The 18,844-nt window shown below is 34.7% G+C and overlaps 2 protein-coding genes across 2 annotated transcripts; one reads left to right on the forward strand and one right to left on the reverse strand.

Moving 5' to 3' along the window:
- The first annotated feature begins 480 nt into the window (after positions 1-480).
- Positions 481-4,185, forward strand: LOC130809868 (bifunctional protein FolD 4, chloroplastic-like). Its single transcript, XM_057675707.1, has 5 exons — positions 481-744; positions 1,318-1,643; positions 2,554-2,790; positions 2,885-3,052; positions 3,691-4,185. Exons 1-5 carry the CDS (start codon positions 552-554, stop codon positions 3,859-3,861), a joined length of 1,095 nt encoding a protein of 364 aa, XP_057531690.1. The 5' UTR covers positions 481-551; the 3' UTR covers positions 3,862-4,185.
- A 53-nt stretch (positions 4,186-4,238) lies between these two features.
- Positions 4,239-18,301, reverse strand: LOC130809867 (putative threonine aspartase). Its single transcript, XM_057675706.1, has 11 exons — positions 18,087-18,301; positions 17,433-17,483; positions 10,182-10,302; positions 9,955-10,039; positions 8,585-8,666; positions 8,310-8,418; positions 6,285-6,433; positions 5,762-5,925; positions 5,053-5,176; positions 4,840-4,944; positions 4,239-4,502 (listed from the first exon to the last, which is right to left on the reverse strand). Exons 1-11 carry the CDS (start codon positions 18,225-18,227, stop codon positions 4,410-4,412), a joined length of 1,224 nt encoding a protein of 407 aa, XP_057531689.1. The 5' UTR covers positions 18,228-18,301; the 3' UTR covers positions 4,239-4,409.
- Between the last annotated feature and the right edge of the window lie 543 nt (positions 18,302-18,844).

Raw genomic sequence — 18,844 nt, forward strand, 5'->3', positions numbered from 1 at the left:
AACTCTACCTTCTTTCATCCAAATTATATTTTGGGAAAAAATGTAATTTGGATGAAGGTAGAGTTAGGGCTTATGATTTGGAAAAAAGCTTGAAACTGATGAAATTTGTAATGGTTAGTCGCATAAATAGGTGTACAAAAGCCTTCAAGCTTCGACATTAACATTTGCTAATGATTTTGGTGCAAAAAGGTAACGGTGGAACAATTTAGCAAATCTAAGGGTTATCACATTAATTTTTAAAAAATTGCTTACCACGTGAAAACTCTAAAACTCAGTATTAGCAGGTAGGATTTTTTTTATTTTATTTTTAACTCCATTGTTAAAGCAATCCAAAATTCTTCGACATTAATACATGAGTTATGACTGTTATCCTTCCAAATTTTTTATCAAAGTTTACTGTTCCTAATTTTTTACTCATAGCATATTCAGCAATTCTAAAAGACTAAAACCCTAATTAAACCCTTTTTTTTTTTTTTTTTTTTTGTAGTTTCCAACATTTACAACTTTACAAGACACAAATCCTAATTTCAAGCATACCCAAAATCACAAAAATGGCTTCCATGATATTCTGTGACTGTTCGTCTTCAACAACTGCTCGTCTTCTTCCTCTCAGTTGCCACAAACTCCGCCATTCTTGCACCCCTCTTCACTTCTCTCCTTACCTTACTTTTTCGATATCCTCCTCTAAAACTTCCTTTCCTTTTCTCTCTATTAAGTCTCATGCTTCCTCAACTCTTATCTCAGGTTTTCTTCTTTATTAATTATGCAGATTTCTTCATTCATCTACTTAGGTCTTTCTTTTTCGTTTTTCTGATTGTTTCTGCGTTTTAGCTTCTGGTTCTTTTTTTTTTTTTTTCTCTCTCTCTTTTTGATTATTCGTTTACGCATTTTATCGAACAGTTTGAAGGTTAACAATAATCGTGAACTTTTCCTTTTATTTGTTGGTTTTCTTGCTAAATTGAATTCTGAAAAGTGGAATTTGATTTGAACTTTTGTCTTTTTTTCGTTAGTTTCTTAATTTTGATGATGTTAACCTTCAAAATGCTCTACTTGTTTTCATGTAAATGTTTCTCGTTGGAAATAACGTACATAAGATATCAAGATGATTGTTCAAATTTGCAATAAAAGATTGAACAATATTTGATGAAGTAGTGGAATATGTTATTGTTTTGGGTTTCGAATTTTGTTCTTTTCTAAGAATCTCTTACATGCTTTATGAACTATGACAGATAAGAATAAGTGAAATGATTTGATTTAATTAGTGTTTCAAAGCCTCTTAATTGATGATTGATTGGTCACATGTTTCTTGTATCTTAGCTAAAATGGCAACTGAGAATACAGCAAAGGTGATTGATGGTAAATCAGTGGCAAAGCAAATTAGGGAGGAGATAGCTGTTGAAATAGCACGAATGAAAGAAGCCATTGGTGTTGTTCCGGGTTTGGCTGTGATACTTGTCGGGGATAGAAAGGACTCTGCAACATATGTTCGCAATAAGAAGAAAGCTTGTGATGCTGTTGGGATTAATTCTTTTGAAGTGCATTTGCCTGAGACCTCAACCGAACTGGAAGTGCTCAACTCTATCACCAAGTTTAATGAAGATGCTTCTGTTCATGGAATTCTAGTTCAATTACCACTTCCTTCGGTATGCCTCTTGATGAATTATATTTATCATTGCCCAATGCCTTATACTTGGATTTATTTGGTTGCACACTTAACTCTTTTGCTACAAAACTAAAGAATTTGACTCTGAAGGGCGTCAAAGATGATTGGTTCAATAGTCAGAATTATGATATGTTCCATATTGTTTTTGGTGAAGTTGTGCGTCTTTATTGTTCTGGCTCTGGACATCATAAGGGTACTTCATCACCGTTATAAAAAATTGGTTTTTAAGTATCTTTATCCGTATGACTCTAACGGCTTATTTGGCTGTTGGTTCTTGGTACTAAATGGTGATAATGGAAACGATTTGTAGTGCAAATTTTATGAAATGTATTATGTGATTCCCATTTTAATGTAATTTTGATCATAAGAATTTTATTTTACAAAAATTTTTCTTGTCTGATTAGTTTGTCAAGTGATTTTCTTACCATTACACTAACTTTTAATTACTATTGCCACCTTTTAATGCTGACAACCAAACGGGCCACAAATTCCCTGCTATGGAATTTAGTGCTTATATCATTTTCACGAATTAAAATCATGGAAAACATGATATGTGCTATTTTCAAGTGATGTCATAACTTTTTGACAAATAAGCAAAAATAAAATTTTGAAACACTGTAATTTTCTTGAGGAACTTGACACACAAGGGTTACCACTTTCGAATGAATACCCAGTCCTTGTCATGGACTTTTGCTTCTATGATTCTCTGACCCCATGATTCTAACAATGAATAATTGATAAGTTGTATTTACATAGGTGGCTCATAGCTGTCTATCTTTCCTCTTTTAATCCTTTATTCTTTGTGCCTTCCATAAGCATTGCTGTCTTTACAAAAGTAATACTGTGAGAGTCGTATTGATGAACTTCTTACCCTCGTTCCGCTTTTGCAGCATATGGATGAGGAGAAAATATTAAATTCTGTTGGAATTGAAAAGGACGTTGACGGGTTTCACCCTTTGAATATTGGCCGCCTTGCAATGCGGGGTAGAGAACCCTTGTTTGTCCCTTGTACACCCAAAGGATGTATAGAGTTGTTGCATAGATCTGGAGTTCAAATAAAAGGGAAAAAAGCAGTTGTCATTGGCCGTAGTAATATAGTTGGGATGCCAGCCGCTCTTTTGCTGCAGGTGAGTTAATATGGTTTTCATGTTCTTTTGTAATGTATGCTGGGATTTTCTCGTTTGAAATTTCTGTGTAACTTTACCAAGCGGAATTTTACAGAGGGAAGATGCTACTGTAACTATTGTTCATTCTAGAACAAACAATCCTGAAAATGTCATTAAAGAGGCAGATATTATCATTTCTGCTGTAGGACAAGCTAACATGGTCAAGGGTAGCTGGATTAAGCCTGGTGCTGTTATAATTGATGTTGGTATCAATCCAGTTGAGGTAAATCTGTAGTTTCTTTTGCACTCAATTGTTTTCTCTAATGTTGCAGTCTTTTGGTTGGATATGACAATTTGCTCCTTCACCAATATGCCTTTCTGCTTTCCCCATAATATTGTTGGTTTTCTATTCACTTGTGCATCTTGAAGATTAGTATAACTTCAGGAAGTGTCACTAGATCTGATCCAGAATTGGAGTTGTTTCAGCCTTGGAACTAATCGTGAAGTTGCTCAAAGTTCCAATACCTTCGGAATTTTAATTTATTTTGTGATAATGCTGTTCGACTGTTATCAATGTAACAAAAAAATTTATAGTTCTTTGATTTGGATTATACGAGACGTTACTAACAAAAATTATCAAATCATATGCACTTATTTACGTGAAGTTGAAATTTTTTTTAAAAAGGATCACCAAGAAAACCGTCTTTGTTTTTACAAAGTTGATTGTGTTCATCCAACCCTCTTAACCCTGCCTAGGAAAGAGCCACAATGAAATGTAGTGGTGATAATTGTATATTGCGTCGGAGGTGGACTTGATTTTAGGTTTGTTTAACTGGTCGTTTGAGATTCATTTATGTTTTCTAGTTGTGTGATCTCTTTTCAAATATTCTTCAATATGCTAAGGTTTAAAGTGCATAACAGGATCCAGAAAGCCCTCGTGGATATCGATTAGTCGGGGATGTTTGTTACGAAGAGGTTGTCAAAGTTGCTTCAGCTGTTACCCCTGTACCTGGAGGTGTTGGTCCAATGACTATTGCGATGCTTCTTTCAAATACTCTCAGTTCGGCAAAGAGGATGCACAATTTTAGCTGATGGTACTGGTGATAGTTTCACATCAAGAAGGTAGAGCCGGAGAAGACAACTAACATGTAGCACAATTGTTAAGAGTCAGATACTCCTTTTTCCTTTGTACCTTTACTGTGGCTTCCACAAAGATGTTGAAGAAGTCACTTGTATCTCCAACAAATAATCTAGATAATCAACTGAACTGCTTGTCATTTGGGGCTTCGGCGCACCCATTTTTCATAATTATTCCTACTTGTAGGAGATTTTTTCAGACTTCCTGTAGTCTGTAAGTGCACAAGGAAATAGTTGGAAAATAGTGTATAAATTTGGTTCCTTGGCTTCCAGTTAACATTTATTTATTTGCAATGAGGGATCAAGATTGTGAATTTGCAATGAACTCTAAAAATACAAGTAAAATATCACTGTGTAGATGTATATTCTGTCAAAACTACAATTTGGTTCAATAACGTCACATAACCAAAATTATCAGGATGATTAGTTATACATTTTCCGATTTCAAAATTACATTGTAACTATTGATCCAGAAAAATTGGTAGTCCAAAGAGATGATCTATCTAGCTGTCAATTGATACATTGATTTTAGCTTCAAAATAGTCTATCCCATGCCCAGGTGTGTTTTTAAGTTTCTTATTCCGTAGAATCGACACCTGCATGAAGCATAATACATCAAGTAATTTTTCAAAATCATAAAGATAAACATTTAGATGTGTCTACATCCTTTTTTCCTGACATTCATTTTACATTAAGCATGAATTAATGCTAAAAAAGCGACAGATGGTTCGAATGTATTAAAAATGGTGTAATGTAAGATAGGAGAAGGTATAATGCAGCAATATCACCATGCACCTGACCTAAGATGGGATTGTGAACTGAGTTTCAAATCAATTCGATAAGGAACAAGTTACATTAATCGAAAAGAGCAATGGCATGACATGAATCCATAAGTATGCAAAGATTAGCAAGTAATTTAATGAAAATTTGTACCTTGGGCTTTTGCATTGAGCTTCCAAAGTAACCTATCCCAAAGGATTGTGAGGAGTATCCGGCTGCAATCTCTACGGCTTTCAGCTTTGGTATTTTCTTGATACCCTATACCAAACGTATGAAGAATATTCTAACGATGTTACAGAGCTCAGTAGAAAAAATGTGCAAGAAAAAAAGCCAAGAGAAAGGATTTGGTGTAGGTCAAGTATGTACCACCAGAGGAGCCTCAGCTTGGACAAGGAGGATTCCAGCACTACTGTCTGCTTCCTGCTGTTTACAAGTCTCCATAACAGAACAAAGAATTTTGATACAAGCTGAGGCTGGACCTGCCTGTGATCTGTTACTTGACAAAGCAAAATAATCATCAGCAAAAGAAACTGACTAGGTACAACTAAAAAGAATGCAACGCAAAATCCCTAAGTATACGCCAAAATAAAAACAAAATCGCATTTAACATATAGACTCCTAAGCAGTTGGTGATCCTTGTTTTTCAAAACCAAAAACAGAAAAAGAAAAATCAAACGTTATCAAATTACCAAATTCTTATTTACTATGGGTAAAATTAGTGCTATCTCTTTGAACTGGCCGTCCTAGTGTGGCCGAAATTGAATAATTATTTTCACGCATAAGAACTTGCATTCCTTAGTGATAATCAGAAGTCCTAATAGCTTCTAAAGTTCCACTATTTTGACAATCGGACCAGAGAGCAATATATAGCCCAAGCATAGTTCTTTAACATTGATAAGCACAAGACACAAATAACCAATAACTAACTTCTATCTAGATTTCTATACTACCCACGCTAATATCATAGGATGAAAGCAAGTAATTTCATGCTAGGTCATTATTATTGAAGCTATGGAGAAAAAGGTCAAGGGTCATTGTCATTCAAGTTATGGAGAAGAAGGTCAAGATATTGTACAGAGACAATGACATGCAGCACTCTCTGGCAGCAAGTGCTCTCATCAAATACTCTCCTGCTCCAGTTGTGCAACAACCTGCATGGAAAGGAAATCCAAAAGGACCTTTTGAGGATGCCCAACAACCAGAGCCATACGTGCCTGCTAATCCTACACGTCCACTGACCTATCAAGAGGAAAGACTAGTATTAATCAATAGAATAAAGCAGAACTTCAGGGGGAAGGCGAAAATAAAATGCTTTATAACTGCTGATATCAAGCAAGAGAAAAAAAAGAATATTCACTATGAAAAGCAAAAAATTGCAATATTTCAAAAACGAATTAAAATTCTGAATAATTACTTTCAATTGATACTTAATTTGATATCAAATCACTAGGAAAGTGGAAGCAAAACAGGAAAAGGTATATTTAGTCAAAAATAAAACGAGATAACATGAAAAAGCTACTAGATCCCATATTGGTTTCTCTCATGCAGCAATGTCAATGGGTTAAAAGACAATAATAATATAACTTCTGTTTTGATACCTTCATTGCAATACCACCACTAGATGCTCCAGAAGCAACGTTTCCAGCATGATCAACACAAATGACTCCAACAGTATCTGTTATACAGTCTTCTTGCACCACCCCCTTTGCAGAGGACTCAACATCTTTCGTCGAGTAGTCTTCCGCATCTAAAGCAAACCAGAATATCTATGGAATTATATACATTTCAGATTAAATCAACATTTATATCATTTCCACAATTGACATTTATGTCATTTCTAATAAAATATTGGACAACAATGATCTCACCAGAGGAACAGGTACCCCTCATACAACAGATATGAATAAATAGGATATAGATAACCAGCCAAAACTATGATACTAACATTATATCCTCCATTGGTAAGTGATTGCAAAACCAGATTACCAGATACGTCAGCATTATCACTCTGTATTTCGAGCTTTGTCTTGTAGCCAATTTATTGTTGCGTAAGACGTAGTACTTGTGAGCAAATCCAAGTCTTAGACATGGCTATTTCAAATTAGACATTGAAGCATTACAAATCAACAATAACCAAACTCTAAGACAATTTCAATTAACCTGATCACAACAACAATCAATTAACTCTCCCAGTGAATTTTCCCACATTCATAGTCGGTACCGGTCCAGGTCCAGGTCCAGGTCCACGTACAGGAGGAAGGTTGCAAACTTGCGGTGAGTTAACCACAACCAAAGTAAAAACATCATCAAATCTTATGTCGTTAGTTGAATTCACCCCATGAGTTAAAATTATCGTTTTAGATTGTTATTGATTTGTGTTTCTTGGACTGAGTGCATTATGTAAGATGTCCAAGTGTTACACAACTATTTCAGGAGAAACTTCAAAATTTTTGGTTCAGGTTTAAGTATCAACTGTCTAGAGGCGTTCGACAGGCCAGATACGGGTCCAAGAATATGGGCTGGGATTCATAACCCAGCCCGGTCCATTAACATTGATAATAACGGTACAATGGCATTGCAAGTTACAGATTTGTTTGCTGCCAAATTTGTTTCATATGAACAGCACAAACTTCAGAAAGCAATTACTACAAGAAGAAAAGACAAAGAACACATCTTCATGACTGGACCATTATTGCTGCAGTGATGATCCAGCCACCATTCTGCTGCATTAATGGTGTTACACTCAGTTTGGTTTAATTGTTTTATAAACAGGGAACAAATCATTCTTCTAGATATTAAACATCACAAATGTCTTTCCAAAATGCAACATTCTTTATAATGTGATGACTAGAAAAACAATAAGAATTTACAAGCATCAACAAATGATTTTTAAAATAATTATACTTTCTTGATTATTAATGATGAATGTCTATTTAGTGATTAATTGTTAAGTGAAAAAAAATAATGAAGGCCCATGTAGGGCCCATTTAGAGCCCGCTGTAAGCCTGTTTCATTTATATATACAGAAGACCCTAAAGCCCAACCCGTTCAAAGCCCTCGTAATTAAGAGACAGATCCAGGCCTTGGTCTATTGCACAGGTCTACAAGTGTCCATAACTCCATATCCATGTCAGTGTGTCAATCATTGATTGTCGTGACTTCTTAAGTTATTGCTAAATAAAGCATCAATGTTAAATTTGATGATTACGTCCATTTAATATCAAGCACATTTACTATCTAATGTACTCATGCCAAACGATCCACGTTTTGGTAAGGATAAGAATATCTTACCCAGCATATAACTTTCACCTACACACCTCAATTGTACCAAACAGCATAGGAAAAGAGGAGAGAATAGTATGCGATATATGCCCATAAATGTGCTTAAGATTGGTAACATGAAATATATATACAGAAGTCTTTTAGATAAAAGAATATGTTCCACACATTCAAGTACATTGAGTCCATGTACAGTTCAATTTTGACCCAAAATTTGCTTTGGTACGTCAAATACTTAACATATATACCAACATCAGAAACTCATAACTTGGTCTAGCTAACACAAATATTGGATAGTATTCCTTGTAAAAGTAACTTACTTAATAGTATATCATTTTTCTCACCTATACTGCGACAAGGTTTCATCTCAGAATCTCCTAAACGAGCCTTGGCAGCATCAAGCATTGTTTTATATTTGCGCCATTGTGATTTGGTCCTTTCAGTCACTAACCACTGTTTAATATAAATGGAGAAAAGTAAGGACAATTACTATCCCGAGAAAAAAAGAAGCAAAATGACATTGTCCCTCCACCCCCAAAAAAAGTGATTCCTCACATGCAAATTATACATTTTCCACTCATTAAATTGCAAAAGCTAACTATGAAGTGATGGGAGGGACCTTTTCAGCCTCTTCTATTGTTTCCGCACAACTAATACCCTTTGACTTTGCCCACTTGTAAGCACCTTCACCAACTAAAAATCTGAAGAAAGACCAAACAATATAAATGCATCAAATCCTGTTAGAATAGTGGGTTGAATAAGAGTGAAAAGGAATATTTACAGAGAAAGAAATCTACATGTAGAGAAAAACAGTAAACAGAGAAGTGAATTGTTATTTTGTCAAGTTAGCACTTAGCTTTCGGGTTGTGCAAGTCAATCGAAAAATTATAAGACGTCATTTTTGTAATCTATTCAGATTATAATATACTTCTTCCACCGCTGGTGAGTAGTGACCATGACTAATTACTGACTTTAATAAGCAAACTTCACTTTGAACAAAATGATAACAATAGGAATTAGGACCCTTGTCAAACTAAAAGGAATGTAAAATCCCCAGCAGTTTATCAAGTAATCATAAAGCCAGAATCAAGGCTGATTTTATCTGATAAACATACTTAGTCGGGCATAGAAGACCAACTCATGAGTCATGACAATTATTAAATATATCATATATGTCAAAAAAGTGCAGCTGTCAGATGTATGAGAGGGTGTTTTTAGGTATGTAACAAGGGATGAGTAGACCCTTTAATGTTGTTATGCTAGTTAGAATAGCAAGGTCCAAGAGGGTTAAGTGTCATAAACTAGCTCAATGTGGAATACCCTTTATTGGGTCTTGGAGGTCAGAGATTTAAGTGTATATGCTGGTGAAATTTCTTCCATCAAAAAATCAAATCGAGCAGCTCATCCCCTGACGCCAAAAAAACACCTACATCATTAAAAAGATAACATCTGCAACAGCTAGAAGCACGGTGCAACAGGCAACAGCGCAATTATAGTGTAACTAAAATTTATACCCTCTCCGTCTCTTTGAGTTTGACACACTTCAAAAATCTATGTGAAGGCACTTTAAAATAAGTGAGTCAAACTCAAAGGGACAGCGGGACTAGTTCTATAACACAGGAAAAAACTTTTAATATATAACATGATGGTCATGCACAGTAGCCAAATATACCAGATCCAATTTCAAGCAAGCATATGTGAATCACGAAACGTCAATTTACAGTTTTGGAGATGAAGGGTTCATATGACTGGGTCCTTTTTCCATAATAATTTAATCAGTTATAGATTTAATTATAACACCGGAGTTTGGGGAACAAAGTTTATGAAACGTTAATCTAGAGTTTCGGGGACAAAGTTTTCGAAACGGGATTCGGTGGGAAGTTTACGAATTCTGGTAACACTATAACACTAACCATGAAATAGGAAATAATAAGAGCAAGAAAAAGAAAAACAGGTTTAGTAAGACATGAGACCGAACAAAACCATTACGTTGGAGGCAATCGACCAAGCAATGAAGGCCCTATCTTTTGTTCCTCCATTAAGGAAGCAGCAATTTGAATGGCATTTCGAACACCTGATCTACAGAATAACGAAATTGATGATAGAAAAAGTTATCAACAAGGAAAAAGTAACATCATAAATTTAACAAACAGAAAACTAAACTGAACATCTACTGTAAATGGTGAACCTATAAATGAAGTTTAACATTCAGATACCTGGAATTGCTCCAACAGCAGCAAATGCCCCAGAAGTACCATCCATGATGCTAGCATCACATTCAACATGACCATCTTCTGTCAAATTTGAACCACGGCCTGCATTTGTGCTGGGATCATCCTTCAAAAGAAATGACAAAAAATAGGATATTTACAGATAGATATGAGCACCTAACACAGTTGCAAACTAATTGAACACCAAATGACCAAATTTTTTTCAAATGGAAGGGATAAAAAATCACTCAATGAGCATTAATAACAAAAATAGAAGGTGCTTCCTATAAACTTACTTTATAAGATCAATCATAGAAAAATTATTAAGTAAATGATCATTAAAACATGATTTCTTAAAGCTTGATAAGCATCAGATATACATAGATAAAAAGCTGGGCCAAAAAAACACGTAGTATGTAGATGCAAATAAAAGAAGCTATCAATATCAATGAGGACAAAAAGATGATGAATATGGGATCTCATCTTGCTCCGCACATTATTTATATGAAAAAAGTAAATACCAAATCATTGTGAGATCTGATGAAAGCAAAACTATAACTCCAATCATGTTTCCATATGAAAGTAGAATATCCATTCATAATTTTTCCTTTAAAAATTATTTCTCAAAGGTAGAATCCTAAGAATGTCAGGGCACATCTCTCCCTCTCAACCTAGATTGACACGAGAATAATTGGATACGATATTATACGTATAGACAACAACAACAACAACAACCATAACAACAATGGCAGAGCCTTAATCCCAAAAGATTTTGGTCGGCTACATGAACCAACATATCAGCTCCAATGGTGTTTATATGGATTCTTCTTCTCCATTCATTCTGATTTTACAATCATCTTAATTTGAATGTCGGGATTCTTCATATCTTTTCCACTCTTGTCCCTCAAGTTATCATTAGTCTTACTCACCCTCTTTTTAGGCCTCTTGAGCTCTAACTTTCTATCTTCTTTACCGGTTCACTAATACCTTGTCTTTGAACATGTCCGAACCATTTTAAAGATTTTCTTTCCCTTTTTCCTCAATATTTGCAAGTCTTAAACCCTTTCCCTACTTAGGGCGGATATGAGTATAAATTTGGTGGGCAGTAGATGAATATGGGTATGAAAAGTATTCCCGCCATGGGTAGTGGATAGGTGGTAGGCATGAGATCTTACTCGTCCCATACCCACTTGCTCAACCCCATATCCACCCACCCCGCTCCGCCCTATATCTACTATGTAATACTTCGTATTAATATTTTCCTACAATAATCTCAACTTTTGACTAACCATAAATAACCAACTTTAGGGTCACTAATCTAGGAAAATTGTTGTCTAAATGGTGATCGGTTTTTGATGGAAAAACAAAATCAAAAATCAAAAATTAAAAATAAAAATAAAAAAATAAACTTGATTTTTCTTTTATATTTTTTATTGTTTGACTTGTTTATAATTTAACTTTATATTTACTTTTTTTTTTTTTATACAAAATGACTTGTCGTATAGATAAGAGATTACCTTGGTGCAATCTTAACAAGCACCCCTTATAGTTGGGATTATTCATGGTTAATTAAAAGTTGGGATTATTGTATGGAAATCAGTAAAAGATTGGATTATTCAAGGTAATTTTTCCTTAGTTTTATTACATTGAATAATTTAAACGAAATTGGATATAAAATTAAATTTGTAAAGATTACGAAGTATAATGCAGGTTTAAGGTGAGTATACCATATACCCATGATTCTTATACCCTGTAGGCCATAGAGGATGGGGATGAATTGGAATGCATATGCAAGTGAGCAGGCGTCAGTATGAAAATTAAATGGGTATTGAGGAGGGCATACCGCTAGGGGTGTTCATTAGCGGATACTCGGCATTTCGGGTACCCGGAAAATTGGGTACCCGGTTAGTCGGGTATCTATCTTAGCAGCCCATGTCCCGGCCCAATTTAACCGGGTACCTAGATAAATCGAGTCGGGACACCAGATACCCGATTTTATATAATGTATTTTTAGGTAGATTTATTGGTAATTATTTGGCAAAATTTGATTACATTATAAAACATTGAGAAGACGAATTTCTGTAACAGATTGGGTTATTAAAAATATTAGAATTTTAGAATTCATAAAGCAAGTAAAACCAAGTAAATATAATCTCAATGGAAGCTGAAACTACTTTTTAAGTCATCATCTAGAAGATCAGAAACTACAGCAGGAATTTAATAAGCTTATTGTTTATTTGTTTTGTTGATGGTTTATCTGCATCATGAATATTGCATTGATTATATATATATATATATATAGAACTCGTTGCAAGGGGAAAGAGTGCAAGTTTTTTTGTTGCTTGATTATATAAACAATTTTTTTTATTAATAGTTATACAGAGTAAACATTATTAGCGTAATTAATTTTATTTTGCGGGTCAACGGGTACCCGTTGAAAATAAATTTGCGGCCTATGACCCGACCCGGTTAAAGCGGGCCGGGTACCCAACCCGCACCTTATAATTTTTTTAACAAAATGATCCGCCATTTGTGATGCAGGTCGACGGGTCGGGTCAACCGGGTCGGCTTCTTTTGAACATGCCTACATACCGCATCCACCCACCCATTTACCATCCCTACATATATCTTCGTTTTGAATTCTATCTTTCAAGTTATGTTCACTAATCCATCGAAGCATACGTATTTTAGCTACCCTCATCTTCCAACTTTGATCTTTTCTAAAAGCCCAACAAACTAATCCATGTAGTAGCACTGGTGTAATAGTCATTTAATAAAACTTGTCCTCTAGCTTTGTCTTTATGGGCACTCCTTGATCGTATAATATTCCAGTAATGATCCAAGTATGCTTGGATCAGGTCTTAATTCAATGTAAGGGTTGGACAATGATCCAGTTATAAATGGACCACAAGCAAAGACAAACATTAAGGACCATAACTGGATCAATATATATGACGAAGCTTGACATTGAAGCCCTACAAACTGCTGTTAGAGTCCAACCTAAGCCAAGCATGAACACAAAAGTATCTCAAGACCAAGAAGGAGCTGAGGAAGACCTTCCAGCATCAATCAGCCAGAACAGAAGCCATAGCAAGTATAAACAAACAAAGGAACAAGCAACAAAGCAATCTATCTGTCAGCCTACCTTGCGAGACACATGGAGCCCAAACTAGTGCACCAAGGAACTGGAAAATCCAAGGGAGAGCATCTATGCACATGGATCAAAAAGCCAAGGCCCAAGAGTAGCCCTAATAGTCCACATAGAGACCACAGAACCAGCTCCAAGGTCGTAAGACAGCAAGATCAGTGTCAGAAATTTTGGTTCAGTATTGCTCTTATGTTTAAGTCTTTGTTTTTGAATAAGTGCTTGGCACGTGACTTTTAATGATAGGCTTAGGGAGTTAGTTAAGTTTGTTAGGCCTAGTAATAGTCATTGGAGTCCTATATAACCTCTCATTTGTATGATTGATTTAGATTTTGTCAATAAACATTCCTTCAAGTAATTGTTTGCAATTGCTATCCTGAATAAGTTCTTTGTGAGTGAAGCAAAGAGAGTATTCAATTTTTCCACAAGAATTAAGATTGAATCTTAATTTGAGTGTGAGGAAGAGGCCAATTGATTGAGTGAAAATCGTTTGTCTCTATCCAAGGCACAGAACCATTCCTTGGAATTAATCTGGCCAACCTTCTGTATTCATCCAAAACAGAAGGCTTGTGTGTGTGTATCTCTGTGTCAAGATCAGTCTTGGCATTTTTCTTGGAAGGATTTATCAGGTTCTTGAAGTATTCAATCCCATACTCGCATCAAGTAATCACCCTTTATTTTTGCCATTACACTTAATTATAGGAATCACATCTTATTGGATGTCCCTTCAACTCTAAAATATGGAGCCAAAATATTTGATGCAACCACTTGACACAATTTTTTTCTTCTAGCTTTATAGTGCCTCTCGTTGTCTTGTTTGTGCTAAAGTTACGCTCTATGTAATAGGTCTTACTCTTAATTTGAAACTTCATGACTCTAAATTTTATCTTCATCGTTCTAACTTAGCATGTAATCTGATTTCATTTATCAAAACAATGTCATTGGCATCACAAGGCACGCCTCCTTATATCGATCGAATTATCACATCTAAGACCGCTGCAAAAGAAAGGGGTTTAGAACCAAGCCTTGACGAAGGCTAATAGTGATTGGAAATTCCTTTGTTGCTCCTCTACATGTCCTAACATTGCCTTTGATTTTTGATACATATCTTCAACGTTACTTGGACTCGGGTACTGGTATCGGATACGGGTGTGGATCCTAGGATTCGGTACGCCAATTTTAGAATTGAAGGATACACGAACACCGTCCTAATATTGGATACGGGTACGGAGATACAACTTAAATATACTTAAATATAATTAAAATTGTCTATTATCTAAAATGTAAATATTCAATCAAATTAAAGTTTTTTTATTACTTTACTACACACCGACCAGCTATTATACTGAGACTTTGAGATGTGCTTCCTTTTTTAAAAAGTGAGTTTTTTATTAATTAATAATTAAATGTACTAGCAGTACACATTTTTTGTTGCATGTCAAAAAATTAACAAACACACCATTATCTCTTGATTACACGTTACGCTTTAGTAGTTGGTATAGTAAGATTAATTTGCATTTTTTATTAGTAAAAAATTGAGTTGTCACTTTCTTGCATCATTGCATATACTGGCTGTAAAAAATAAAACTGTACAATTACATTTTATATGAACGGTAACCTTTCATCTTCTTCTCTCTTATTCTTCTTCCCTTTACATACTTTCATCCTCATGAAAATTTTTTTCATTGCTTTCATCTTCTAATTCATTTCTTTATTTCTTTCTTTGTAATTATTCAAGCTTCAGATTTTTACATGCTTCAACGTCTGTCTTCCCTCAACCCATTCTTCTTTATTTCTAAAACAAAAGATAAAGCCATTTCTAAATAGAAGAAAAACCTTGAAGCTTCAATGGCGGAAGAATGACAACGTGAAGTACCCATGTGCATCAGGTGTATCGGCACGTGTCCGGCACCGGTACCCGTACCGACCGTACCGGACACCAAGTCGGTGAAATAGAGGGTCCGAGTAACATAGCATATCTTGTACTATATTAATGTATTTCTTGAGTGTTCATCTTTGTCATTGTCCAACAAAATATTTCTCTTGATATATTGTCATATTCAAGTCAATAAAAACCATGTGTAAGTCTCTTTTTCTAGCCCTATAGTACTGCATCATTTATCTCATAAGATGAATTGCTTCGAACGTAGGCCTCCCTAATATAAATCCAAATTAGTTCTCTAATATAGAGATACATCTTATCATGCATATATCTATCACTCTTTTACATAACTATTTAGAATGGCTCATGAGTTTTATTCCTCAATAGTTAGAGCTATCTTTAATATCCCCTTTGTTCTTGTAAATATATATTATAGTACTTATTCTTCAGTCCTTAGACATCTTGTTTGTCCTTCATATATCGTTGAATAGATTAGTTAGCCAAGACACTCCAAACGTCCCTTGGCATCTCCATACCTCAATAGGTAAACAATCTGGCCAAACCGCTTTCTTTAGCTTTATTTTCTTCAACGCCCCATCCACATCTAATTTTTGAATTCTTCGCATAAAATTCTCTATTTTCATCTAAGGGAGTGATTGTTGTGTCACCTACAACATTTCCTTATTCTCCATTAAATAACTCATTAATATACTCCTTCCATCGATTCTTGATATCCTCGTCTTTGAATTAAAATGTTCTTATCCTTATCTTTCTACACTTTACTACACCTATGTCATGAATTTTTGCTTGACTACTCTTTGTCATCCAATATATAATTGTTCTCCTTCGCTAGAAATTAATTTGTCAAAAATCTCTATACTTGGCTAGGTTTTTCTCATCCCTGATTTTCCTAATGCAAAATAGATTTTTTTTTTCTTTTCCTTGATAAGAGCCTTAATCTCCTCATTCTAACATGTTGTGTCCTTCTTACCACAAAACTTCTCTTAATTCTCCTAAAACAGCTTGTCTTGTATCAGATCGTCTCACTATGACACGAGCCCATATAATTTTCTTATTTCTCTAATTGATCATTTTAAGATTATAAGTGATCAACTTAAAGTAATAAGTGATCATTTTTAAACTAAAAAGGTGATTAATTTAAAATTATTAGTGATCATTATAAGGTTATAAGTGATCACTATGACAATAAATGCACATTGGGCAAGGCGAATAGAGATGGTCTCACTATGATGCAAGTTTAAGAATTTGTGCTCCTAAAATCCCTTTAGCTATTCGAATGACGCAAGTTTTCATCACATGAATTAAATAACAAAAGTAAACAAAAATAAATTGTGTTTGATTTAAGTGATTTCAAAGCAAGCTTTTTAAGTTTTCTATAGGCTTTATCTTCTCACCCTTCTTTCCTTTAGTATATAAAAGTAGACCAAAATACCTTAAACATTATTTGTTAAAGATTTTCTAAACTCGGACGACACCTTGCGCATGGTGAAACTTAGATCTTTAGATGGTTATCTCTACGGATGGTAGATGGGTAAAATTATACAAGTTTAGTAGCACATCCGCTATAAGTTGATGGCGGATATGGGCATGAATTTGGTGGGTAGTGGGCGAATATGAGTATGAAAAGTTCTACGCACCATAGGTGCTGAATATGTGATGGGTATGAGGTTTTACTCGCCTCATGCCCACTGGCCCCGGCCCATACCCACCAACGATGCCCATGCCTATTCGACTTGCCTCAAGCCCATGTAAATCATATCTACAACGTACTACTTCATATCAATTTTGTATAATTTTATAAAAACTATTGACAAAAAAATTACAAATAATTTTATTTTATTATGTTGTATGGTTTAGATAAAAGACAAATAAATTTGTAAAGAATTGTGATTTTATGGAGCATATAAAGCAAACTTGGAGTGAATGTGAGACGGGTATAAGGAGAGCATACTCATGATGGGTATATCCAATTGGCATAGTGGGGTCGGCAAGCATGGATATGAAAAGCTTACCCACCATTGTGGTGGATATGTAGTGAATATGAAAATTTTAGGTAGGTATAGGTATGGGTATGAAAAGCATACCGCTCCCGCCCACCCATTTTGTCATCCTTAGTTATCTCATTCAAAGAGAAAATATAGAGCACATGTAAGAAAAGTGGTAGCATAATGAAATGAAATAAAATAAAATGGAAAATAAGAAATATTACCTCCAGAACTCGAATCGCGGCCTCAACTGCATCAACACATTCACCAGTATCCTAAGTCCAATCAAAGAAGGAAGTATTAATGGCAAGTAAGTCATCCATGACAAACAAACCATTCAAACATTTACCATGAAAATACATTTGCTTGACAAGATTGCATTTTTTTTATCCTCTATCATATTTCTCCACTTTCAAAGTGTTCATCTCAAACTCCCATGAAAAAGACTAACACCTAAACTGCATCGTCCCAAGAACACATGAAAAAACAAACAATTCAAAACTTTTAACAAAACAGTTGCTTCACAAAATGACATATTTAAAATGCCGTTCAACCATGTTAAGCTTTTTCCCCATAATCAGACAACACATCTCAATTCTCAAACCCACATGAAAAAAGGCCCATTTTAACTTTGTTTTTTATGAGGAAAAGAATTTATTACAATAATTTCCCATCAAATCCATTCACTCATCCAACCTTGAAAAATCAAATTCCTACAAAAGTTTAACTCTCCGAAGCAAGAATGGAAAATGAATTGCAATATCATACACAAATAAACAACTACACCAACAATTAGAATTTGAAATTGCGATAGAAACTTGATTATTAGTAAAAATAAAATAAAAGGTAGAGAAAAAAAAAAGGAGAAAGAAATTAACCAAGTTAAGGATGGCGGCAGCGGCAAGACAAGCGCGATTCATGGCGGACCTAAGCAGCTTCTCGTTGGAAGGAGCATGAAATCCAGCACCAACATGTACCGCTACGAAAAATGTGGGACTTTCTTCCCTTTTGCTCTCCATTGAATGCGCACTAGTGACTAGTGAGAGCTCTTTCACTTCTATTCTTTGGCATATACCGGCTCTCGCGTCTTTTGATTTGCATCAAAGAAAAAGGGATAGTTTTAGAAATGTTAGTAATAAATAAGATTATATAGATGAAATTAAAAGAGAGTTAAGAAGTACGGATGAGATTAAAAATAAGGGGTGAGTCATTATCTAAAACTAAAAATAATGCAAATTAAATGGGACGGACTAAAATGAAAAATACTGCAAATTCAATGAGAGGGAGGGAGTAATTTATGAGTTATAAGTCTTATAACTAAATTTTTTCAACGATGGTTGATCGGCGCATGGTGAATCGGATAAACCAATTACTTTTTGAAAAAAGTATAAAAAATGTTTAATCTATAGCATTTTTTGCAAAATTCTATAAAATTTGATTTGCAAAAATCACCTTATATGATATTTTTGTTTTTAAAAGACAACCACTTGACAAAAACCGTTAGTTAACCGTCAAGTGAGGTGTTGACTTTGCATGTGAGAAGCATGTGACTTTATTAAATGTATCATTCCCTCCATTGTTTTTCTTATTTTCCGTCGAATTTTCTTATTTCTCCTTATTCCCTGCATATACACTG

Source organism: Amaranthus tricolor, chromosome 4 (genome assembly GCF_026212465.1).
Source record: "Amaranthus tricolor cultivar Red isolate AtriRed21 chromosome 4, ASM2621246v1, whole genome shotgun sequence".
NCBI lineage: Eukaryota > Viridiplantae > Streptophyta > Magnoliopsida > Caryophyllales > Amaranthaceae > Amaranthus > Amaranthus tricolor.

Coding starts and splice junctions, on each gene's coding strand:
- LOC130809868 (XM_057675707.1), top strand. CDS start 552: ATGGCTTCCATGATATTCTGTGACTGTTCGTCTTCAACAACTGCTCGT. Junction 1,644..2,553: donor TTCAATTACCACTTCCTTCG/GTATGCCTCTTG, acceptor CCGCTTTTGCAG/CATATGGATGAGGAGAAAAT. Junction 3,053..3,690: donor TTGGTATCAATCCAGTTGAG/GTAAATCTGTAG, acceptor AGTGCATAACAG/GATCCAGAAAGCCCTCGTGG.
- LOC130809867 (XM_057675706.1), bottom strand. CDS start 18,227: ATGGAGAGCAAAAGGGAAGAAAGTCCCACATTTTTCGTAGCGGTACAT. Junction 17,484..18,086: donor CTGCCGCCATCCTTAACTTG/GTTAATTTCTTT, acceptor GATTGGACTTAG/GATACTGGTGAATGTGTTGA. Junction 10,303..17,432: donor CCGCGATTCGAGTTCTGGAG/GTAATATTTCTT, acceptor TTTCTTTTGAAG/GATGATCCCAGCACAAATGC.